The sequence below is a fragment of the Caretta caretta genome, chromosome 12, assembly GCF_965140235.1.
Source record: "Caretta caretta isolate rCarCar2 chromosome 12, rCarCar1.hap1, whole genome shotgun sequence".
Taxonomy (NCBI): Eukaryota; Metazoa; Chordata; order Testudines; family Cheloniidae; genus Caretta; species Caretta caretta.
The window spans coordinates 30,823,917-30,834,570 of record NC_134217.1 but is presented as its reverse complement, the minus strand read 5'-3'; the positions used below and the strand labels follow the sequence as shown (position 1 = coordinate 30,834,570).

Genomic DNA, 10,654 nt, shown 5'->3' with positions numbered 1-10,654 from the left:
GTGGAAATTGTTGAAATCATGGTGGCATTCCTCAAGGGCTTCTTTTCCATGGGTCCAGATGATGAAGATGTCATCAATATAGCGCAAGTAGAGTAAGGGCTTTAGGGGACGAGAGCTGAGGAAGCGTTGTTCTAAATCAGCCATAAAAATGTTGGCATACTGTGGGGCCATAATTCCTGCTCCCTCTGCACTGTGTAAACACAAGCTCTATTAATTTAACTGGGAGCAGGAGCAGGTCCTTGTTCTGATAATACTGTATTTTAGGTGAATTCAGCCTGATCCTGCAAACCCTGAGTAGATTTGGGGACAATTTTTATACCTTCAAGTCAGGGGCACTTCTATGGGTACCCACATGGCTCCACAGTATGCCAACACTTTTATGGCTGCCTTAGAACAACAATTCCTCAGCTCTCATCCCCAAGCACCACACTGATGACATCTTCATCATCTGGACCCATGGGAAGGAGGCCCTTGAGGAATTCCACCAGGATTTCAACAATTTCCACCCCACCATCAACCTCAGCCTTGTCCAGTCCACAAAAGAGATCCACTTCCTGGACACTACAGTGCAAATAAGCAATGATCACATAAATACCACCCTATACCGGAAATCTACTGACTGCTATACTTACCTACATGCCTCCAGCTTTCATCCAGACCACATCACATGATCCATCGTCTACAGCCAAGCTCTAAGATACAATCGCATTTGCTCCAATCCCTCAGACAGAGACAAACACCTACAGGATCTCTATCAAGCGTTCTTAAAACTAGAATATCCATCTGCTGAAGTGAAGAAACAGATTGACAGAGCCAGAAGGGTACCCAGAAGTCACCTACTACAGGACAAACCCAACAAAGAAAGCAACAGAACGCCACTAGCCATCACTTACAGCCCCCAACTAAAACCTCTCCAGCGTATCATCAAGGATCTACAACCTATCCTGAAGGACGATCCCTTACTTTCACAGACCTTGGGGGACAGGCCAGTCCTTGCTTACAGACAGCCACCCAACCTGAAGAAAATACTCACCAGCAACCAAACACCACACAACAAAAATACTAACCCAGGAACCAATCCCTACAACAAATCCCATTGCCAACTCTGTCCGAATATCTATTCAAGGGACACCATCATCGGACCTAACCACATAAGCCACACACCATCGGGGACTCGTTCACCTGCACATCTACCAATGTGATATATGCCATGTGCCAGCAATGTCCCTCTGCCATGTACATTGGCCAAACCGGATGGTCTCTACGCAAAAGAATAAATGGACACAAATCAGACATCAAGAATTGCAACATTCAAAAACCAGTAGGACAACACTTCCATCTCCCTGGACACTCAATAACAGAATTAAAAGTGGCAATTCTTCAACAAAAAAAATTCAAAAACAGACTTCAACGAGAAACTGCAGAACTGGAATTAATCTGCAAACTAAACACCATCAAATTAAGCCTGAATAAAGACTGGGAGTGGATGAGTCACTACAAAAAGTAATTTTCCCTCTGCTGATACTCACACCTTCTTGTCAACTGCTGGAAATGGGTGACATCCACCTTGATTGCATTGGCCTCGTTAGCACTACAAAAGTAATCAACTATTGAGAATAGGTCACTTCTACCTTAATTGAATTGGCCTCGTTAGCACTGAGCCCCCACTTGGTAAGGCAACTCCCATCTTTTCTTATATATACTGCTTACTGTATTTTTCACTCCATGCATCTGATGAAGTGGGTTTTAGCCCACAAAAGCTTATGCCCAAATAAATGTGTTAGTCTCTAAGGTGCCACAAGGACTCCTCGTTGTTTTTGCTGATACAGACTAACATGCTACCACTCTGAAACCTGTCACCCAAATGTATACAGCATTGGGTTCTTAGTGATGTACCTTTAAAAATACCATCTCTATCTTGTGCAAATGTACAGCATATCTCAGACTTTGCTGACCTGGCTAGAAAATTTTAAGATTTGCTTGTATTCATCAGATGCCAATGGCAACCTATATACTGAAGCAGTTGTCATGACAACTCAATTAACTAAATAAACATAGCTGTGTGCAGTAGCAGATCCAGTCCTGTGCATCATCTCTACCTCAGCCCAAGAGCTCTGAATAGCTGTGCACAAGAATCTGCGCATTTTACTTTGGGCAGCAGGAATATTGATGTACCATATAGTGTTGCCCACTGTGACCGAATTTGTCTATTTCCCCTGACATTATTAACGGGACCACAGCCAGAGTCCATCTTTGGAGGCACTGAAACCCAGGTCAGGTTATTGTCATCTTCCCAATTGCTTCTCCGACTCTGTCCTATTGATTTCAGTGGGAGTTTTGCCTTAGCAAAGAGGAGTGGGCAAACTGTCAGCATCCTCTTCCTGCTGCTAGTGCAGAGTTTGTAGGACAATACTTTGCACTAGTGGGTAGTTAGTGGGAAATGCAGGCATGGCCTATTGCTTTACACCAAAGAAAGGAATATCAGCATTATTTTAACACCATTTGCATTACTACAGTTAAGATGGCATCTTCTTTTCCCTTATAACTGTTTTTAGTTCAAGGGATTCTAATATGCCTGTAAAAATAATCTGAGGCTGAAATCTGACATGTAGTACTAGGGCTCACCCTGGGAAAATGTTTTCCTCCAATAGTTTTAGATGTGTACAAATACAGGCCCCGCTCCTCTTTCCACTGAAGTCAACGGCCAAACTTCAGTGAGAGCAGGACCAGGATCAGATACGCACAAGGCCAAGATTTTTTTAAATACATGTGAAATAAATACAGAAATTAAACTATTTAGGGCTCATTAATCTATCAGCACTTTATTTTTTGTAATCCAATACAGGCATTAAAACGGGACAATTTCTGATTCAGAAAATCAAATAGTAACGTTTGAAAAATAATTTAAACCAACTGTTTACACTGATGTGCCAGTCCCACAGCTCACAGTTTGCTGCTTCTTCCCTGGTATAGCGATATATACTGCTCCATGAAACTCTTCTCAGAGGATGAAATTAAGTTGTCAAAATCATACGGAATTGCAAATGTAGGTTTCTTTTCAAAAATTACAAGAGCAAGAAATACAGCAAAGTGTGCAGTGAGTCCCCATATCCTAAGTGATGTTTTACGCTCAGGGTCATCATATACAAAACTGTGCAGCCAACTTGCAACACCATCTGCTCTTTTATAAGGCAAGGTCATGTACTTTAACGGATCGATAAAGTACTCCAGTGGCACCAAAAACACATCACTCACTTCATCTGGATTAGGTCTGGCCTGGAATGTGTCCTCTATAAATCCTACAACTGGCGTTACCAAAGAACCCACCTGAAAGGAAGAAAAAACATGAACTTGTTTGAAATACTTAGAAGAAAATCCTGTTTTTTTTCAAATGTTTTAGAAAATCTATCTACAGTATAACAAAATCATCACTGTTGATAACCTATGAAACAATCATACTTGTGAAGCCGTTTCGGGCCCTAATTCAAAAATTACATAGTTAAGCATTTATGTACTTTTTAGCATTGATATCAATGTAACTACTTATGTGTTTCAACTTACGCAGGTGCTTATGCACCTTGCTCATTTGGGACACACATCAGTGTTTATATTCTCTGCACACTGCTACCAATACAGGGCAACAATCACACACACAAGTGAGTCTGATATTCCATACAGTAGAGGTCACTGATAAACTGTAAGGCATTCACAAGCAGCCTATTCGTACAGATTATAAATATGAAAACCTGACACATACTGTTACAATGAAAGCCAACCATCATCACTTGTAGAGTCAGCAAGGAAATGTTATTGTTCCAAACACAAGGGTCACAATCTGCTCTCAGTTACTCTAGTGTAAATCTGGATAGACTATTTATATCCAATCACTCTGGATTTATATCAAGGTAACAGAGCAGAATAAGACAGGTAAGGGTGTTTGTAGACCAAGATCCATCAGGTAACCAAGTATATTTTTATTCAATTGATTACATTACACCATTTTTATATCAACCTTAAGAATTCTCAAAATGAAATTGGTTGAGACCCTACAAAAGTAGATAGTGCTGTAACAGAGAGCACTAAAAGTTAACATTTTTGGTATACTCAAATGTATATTTCAAATTATTATAATGCATAATGATATATTGAATGATGCACTTATCAGGAAAATATTTAAGAAAACTGTTGTAACAGCTAGACTTGTCCTTTCTATGAATTTTTGTGCTTTAAAGCTACCTTTACCTAAATACTTCAAGTTTCAAAATATTACATAATGCATGTTTCCACTGTACTCCTAGGAGCTACTACTTTCATCTTCTTATCTGGCAGGATAAAACTAACAGTAAGAAGACTAATATATAAATAAATAAACACAAATTAGAGCATTAACAGAAGATAATTGTGACCTATACATAAAAATATGAAAAAACTTGCTTTGAAAATGTAGCACTTTATATCTTTTCTCTAGTATGTGAAAACTGTTCCCATGAGAGAGATAGCTAGAGCCTAGAAGCTTGAAAACGTAACACTGATTTACACCTCAAAAGACATCTCCAGAACAGAGGAAGTATACTGGCTGCATTCCTGTTACAAAGTAAAAGGTCACTCATTGCTACAGGTTTGAAATGTCAGTGATAAGCTTATAGAAGTGAAATGCAATTTTCAGCTTGTTTCCTCATAATATTCAGAGTTGTTTGATTCTTTTTGGTACACCTTACTTTATCAATTCCAGGTACAAGCCTACAGATGACCTCCACCTGCTCTGGATAGAGTCCCACTTCTTCCTTGGCTTCCCGGAGAGCAGTGGCTATTTCATCTCTATCTGTTGGCTCACTTTTACCTCCTGGAAAGCACACTTCCCCTGGTGATCTTCTCAACTGGAAATTAAAGGAGTATTATTAAGTATCATGAGTTTTCTGATTTCATCTTAAATCCTTGTGTCCACAAAATTACTCCAAATTATTGTAGATCCTTCTAATCAACAAGGCTGAGAACTGGAACAAGAGCTCTACAGGTGAGAAGAGAAATGCATAGTCAGAGCTGTATGAGGAAGCTTTCTCAACATCTGAACATGGTGTCTATATCTTCCCAGTCTAGGTCCCTCACTTTCAGCATCACACAAAAGAAGAGGCATTTTTATAGTAATGTGTTACCTTTTATCATCATATGCTTTATATTGTATACTTTCCTTTAAAATTTATAACCACATTTCAAGGCCTTTTGCCATCTCTGCCTCACATAAGAGATTGAAAAAGCTCTTTGGAACTATCTGTCACTAAAATGGTTACTTTTGCATGGTCAAACAAAATAATTAAATATGCAAGGTACAGAATTCATTAAAAAAACCAAAATCAACAGCAGAAAAACACCTCTGAATAAGTAATGTCTCTATATTATATTTATTTGAAGTTTCACTTTAATAATAGTGAGTTCTATGAACGAACCAGAGCCTTTGTTAGAAAGCTCATTTACCATCAGTGTGTCTGCTCAGTTATTGTAAGCGCAGTTATTACAGTGTCAAGATTTTTAAGTAGGAACATTATTACTGCATCTTTCAAGAGATGTTGCACCTCTCAGAAGCCGAAAAAGCAGCCAGGTAAATTACTTATCAAAGAGTACAGACAGTAGACCTAGGTATAATATGTAACAATAATAGTTTTAGAAAGATATCACTGGCACAAAATGGAGAGGAAGGTAGATTTGGTCTCTCACATCTAGAAGTGAAGAAAGAGACTGGAAAAGTAATGTTAGATACAACCTTAGGAATCAAATTGGTAAAAACTTTATTGCACAGGTCAAATTTTTGTTTTAATTAAATTCTGTAGGAAACTGATCAATAGTCCCCTTTACTCTGACTTGGAAACTTGTATCAGACTTTACAGAAACATCCAAATTATTGTTGTGTATCTGGAAAGTAAACATCAGTGATCAATGTTAGCATGTGCAAATAAAGAGGTGTGTATGGATATTTTGGTTGCATACATGTGTGAAGACTATACTCTAAAACCATGCAGTAACAATTAAGATTTGTACATAGAGACTAATACTTGGATAAGAATATGGGTTAATATGAGTATCAGCTGAGTGCTTTCCTTCCTTCACTTTTTCTTTCCACACAGCTTAATCTTGCAACACACTTTCTCATTTTACTTTTGATGTTATACAGTTGGCTTTGACCTTCTGGTTCACATACCTTCATTGATCTGACAGTAAATAGCACATGCAGCTTTCCATCTTTAACCATTAGAGGCATAAGAACAGATGCTTTGGCTAGTGGCAAATGGGAGAATTTGTTTCCAACATCATATTTTCTTAAATTGATCTTGGCCTTATCTTTCATACTTCTGCTAAAAAAACACACAAAAATGCTCCATAACTAAACAGAATGCTTATCCTACTCCTTAAGAATATAGGAAAGATTATAATTTAGGATTTACAAATACCAGAGCTGTCAAAAATATTATGTCCTGTTTTTCAAAATTATCAGGTAAACATAATTAAATATGGTCCTCATACAAGCCTGCAATTATTTTGAATCCAACCTACTGATCATCATTATCTCATTCCCAAAGCAACATGGACTTAATTTTTCTGATTCATATAAAAGTAATCAGTTCGTATTAATTGAATTATATACCAGACATATACTATTATACACAAGCTACATACACAGAGCAACATTAGCAAATATAACACTGCCATAGTGTGTTTTTATATTACAGCATTTAAAAACACCCTCTTAAATATTCATTAAAAAAGTGTATACAGTGAGCATTAAACTTCCCATCCCCCCATTCTAAATTGCATATGATTGTGCACTTACATAATTAAAGCTTTTTGGACCCAATTTAAGATAAGACTCTACCCAGCTCAGGGTGTTTATGGGAACAGTATTGCTCAACATATTCAACACAGTTAATGAAACAGTAGTTACCAAAGAAAAATCTTAAAGGTGCATGACTGGAAAATGAGTCTGTGTTCTGCCACATCTGACAGCCCCATTTAGAAGGCAGAATTGTTCTGTGCATAGGCCAGTGTTTCCCAAACTTGGGTCACCACTTGTTCAGGGAAAGCCCCTGGCTGGCTGGGCTGGTTTGTTTACCTTCCGCGTGTGCAGGTAAACAAACCGGCCTGGCCCGCCAGGGGCTTTCGCTGAACAAGTGGCGTCCCAAGTTTGGGAAACATGGGCATAGGCTACTGGATTGGGACTCAGGGGAACTGGGTTCATTTCCCAGCTCTGCAATAATTATCCTATGACATCTTCATCTAGTCACTTAATCTCTCTGCCTCAGGATCCCACCTGTAAAATACTTCATTTAGGAGCCAGCATGGTTCAGTGGAAAGGATACTAGACTTGGAGCCAGAATTGGATTCCATTCCCGGTTCTGTCATTGATGTTGGACAAGTCACTTCACATCTCTTTTTTGGTTTTGCCATATGCAAAATGGGAATAATGCCACCTCATGAGGGTTAGGTATATTAGTTAATAGGCCTGATCCTGACTGCTACTGAAATAAATAGCAAAACTAGGACTGGGCATATTGTACTGCACTTAATGCATACAATCTCAAGGCAACTTGACAGTCATGGAGACTACACCTTGAATTAAGAAGAATAATTTATGATGCTTATGTTTTGCTAACTGTCAACAGGGAGATGTCTTATAAAGCATAGTAGAAAAGAAAGAAAGGCCCAATCCTGAAAACTCACACAAGTAACTTTACACACCTGAGAAGTCAATGGGATTACTTGCAAGCACAATCTTGCCTCTCAGTCAAGATGTAATATCAAAGGACTGCAATGCAGTCTATTCTGAAGAACTTATTACTCTTGTACAAAAATACATTACAATACTTTTCTTAGTATTTCTTCTATGAAGTATTTTAAATAATTTAAAGTAGACTGCTCAAACTAGTCAAATACATTTTGAGTAACAAGGTTTTACTTTAGACCCTCCTCCTTTGTATTAAGAAAGGATGACACATAAAGCTGATTACCCCAAAACACGTTACTTAAAATTTAAAAAAAACCCTGTATTTACATACTTCACGTAAAAAGAAAAGGAGTACTTGTGGCACCTTAGAGACTAACCAATTTATTTGAGCATGAGCTTTCGTGAGCTACAGCTCACTTCAGCTGTAGCTCACGAAAGCTCATGCTCAAATAAATTGGTTAGTCTCTAAGGTGCCACAAGTACTCCTTTTCTTTTTGCGAATACAGACTAACACGGCTGTTCCTCTGAAACCTGTCATACTTCACATAAATTCTGTGAATATTTTTATTGGCTACAATACAGGCATTTATCTTTATGAAAAAGGTTGGTAACCCACTACACTTTTTATATTAACCTGAAGAGAGACAGTCCCTACACCCAGGCGCATACAATAGAGCGGGTGTAATCAATAGACAGAATGCGGGTCAAATCTGGACCGGCAGACATTTTTGAATGGACACAGAAATCTTTTTATTTACTTAATCATTAGAGGTTTATTATTTTCTTCCCTGGAATCTGAACCTTGACTATGACCTGACAAAGAAATCTGGACCTTGACAAAAAACAATTGACTACCCCTGCAATAGAGAATGGATGGTCCAGTGGCTAAGACGCTAGGAACTGGGAAAACTGGCTTCAAATCCCTGCTCTCCCACAGACTTTCTATGTGGTCTTAGATAAAATTTAGACAACAAATCCTACATCGTGGCAGGGGGTTAAAACCAGATGACCTCTGCGGACCTTTTAACCCTGTTATTCTAAGTCACTCAGGGTACACCTACACTGAAGCAAGATGGCATAGATGTACATAAACCAGCTTGCTAAAAATATCAATGTAACCATGACAGCACAGATGGTGGCACAAGCTAGCTGCTCAAGTATGTACCTAAGTCTTGGACTCTGCTCAAGTATGTACCTAAGGTTTGTACTGAGGCAGCTAGTCCACTACTATTTTTAGCATGTTAGCCTGCTCAAAGCTAGTGCATGTATATCTACCTGAGCTGGAAATTGCACTTCTACCTGCAACATACATGTACCCTTAGGCCAGGGTATATCTACGCTGCAATCAGACATCCGCAGCTGGCCCATGCCAGCTGACTCCGGCTCTTGGTGATCGGGGCTAAGGGGCTGTTTAATTTCTGTGTAAACTTCCAAGTTCAGGCTGGAGCCCAAGCTCTAGGACCCTGTGAGTCCCAGGTGCCCAAGTCAGCTGGCACAGGCCAGCTGCGGGTTTGTCTTTGCAATGTAGACATACCCATAGTCTTTCTGTACCTCTGTTCTCCATATGTAAAATGGGGATAACACTTCCCGACCTCACAGGGGTGAGGATAAATACATTAAAAGACTGAGGGGGGGAGGGCATACACAGAGCTCTACCATCACAAAGGAACACGCTTGAAGTGCCCTAATTCGGCAGGGATTTGTGGTCCCATGCCATAGAAAAGGAGCACGCAGGGATGACCCTGTATGCACGTACACCCAGAAACTGGGACCAGAGTCACTAAATCAGTTGCGGGGTTCACATCTTGAGCGACTGGAGGTCAAGGGCGTGTGTGTGCGCGCGCGTGAGATCTTGGTAAAAACCTACGCAGGTCACCAGAAAACAGGGCACCCTGGTACTGACAGAAACGGCCGCACCCCGACTTGCGCCGGAAGGAGCGAGTGTGAGATTTACAAGCCTGCCGCGATGTCGGTGCCAGCGAGGCAAGCCCGGGAAGTGCCTCTGGGAGTTAGGCACCCGAGTCCCTTTAAAAGCCTGGCCCTAAGGCCTGACCTACGCTACAGCGAGGCTGATCCCACTACATCGCTGGGTCACCCCCCGTCCCTGTGCGACCCCCAGGCCTGGGGGCAGACGGCGCTGAGCGGGCGGGGAGGTCGCTTAACTACAGCGCCGGGACAGGCTCCGCGCTGGACAGGCACTCCCGCGCCCCAGGGACCGGCAGCGGGGGGCTGAGAGCTCTCACGGCTTCTGAGGGGGGGGATGGGAGAAATCCGCCTGGCCCCACAGCTGCCCCGCCCCTCGTCACGGGCCGGTGCGGTAGCCGGCGCCCTAACCACGGGGCCTGTTACCTTCCCCGCTCATCCTCAGCGTCTCTCAGAGCCGCCATCTTTCCTATCCACCCCAGGCCCCTGTCCTGAGGGAAAACAGCTCGGGGATGGAGGAGGGACAATTCCCCCACCTTTGCCACGCAATTCGTCCGCTCTCATTGGTTGGCAGCTGTGTTTCCCCAATGAGCGAGCACAGCTGCCCAGCGCTAGCTTCTCATTGGCTAGAGAGGCAGAGGCGAAGGCGGGGCGGGGGAGGGGGACGAGTCCATGGGCGGACGGGGGAGGTAAATAGACCCCATGCTACGCCAGCCTGCGGGGAGAGTTTGGAATGCGCCTGGTTTAGGATCAGTCAGAGCCCTGGGAGGGCTCGCTCGACCATCTAGTGGCCTGGGCGAGGCTCTGCGGCTCCTGACCTGATCGGAGCCTGGTTGTGCCACATCGAACTCCCTGGCGAGCTTCCTCCCTCACTTTTAACCAGTCCCAGCCCCCTCAACGGGCTAGTGCCAGAAACTCCAGTGCAGAAGCCCCACGTGTGGGGAGTGGGGTTGGTTACAGATTTTTCCACTCTTTTTGTGATCATCTAGTGAGTCTGGCCGCCTTTGCATGGTATTT

General features: G+C 41.8%; 1 protein-coding gene across 6 annotated transcripts; it reads right to left on the bottom strand.

Moving 5' to 3' along the window:
* Positions 1-2,795: 2,795 nt before the first annotated feature.
* NUDT7 (nudix hydrolase 7) lies at positions 2,796-10,159 on the bottom strand. 6 transcript variants are annotated; one of them, XM_048816895.2, is made up of 5 exons: positions 10,064-10,113; positions 7,301-7,419; positions 6,194-6,347; positions 4,719-4,877; positions 2,796-3,327 (listed from the first exon to the last, which is right to left on the bottom strand). In XM_048816895.2, the coding sequence occupies exons 2-5, from the start codon at positions 7,390-7,392 to the stop codon at positions 2,944-2,946; spliced, it is 789 nt and encodes a 262-aa protein (XP_048672852.1). In that variant the 5' UTR covers positions 7,393-7,419; positions 10,064-10,113; the 3' UTR covers positions 2,796-2,943. The 6 variants fall into 6 exon arrangements, with proteins under 6 accessions (XP_048672852.1, XP_048672853.1, XP_074974531.1 ...); XM_048816896.2 differs by having other exon boundaries at positions 6,194-6,344; XM_075118430.1 differs by having other exon boundaries at positions 7,301-7,385; positions 10,064-10,091.
* Between the last annotated feature and the right edge of the window lie 495 nt (positions 10,160-10,654).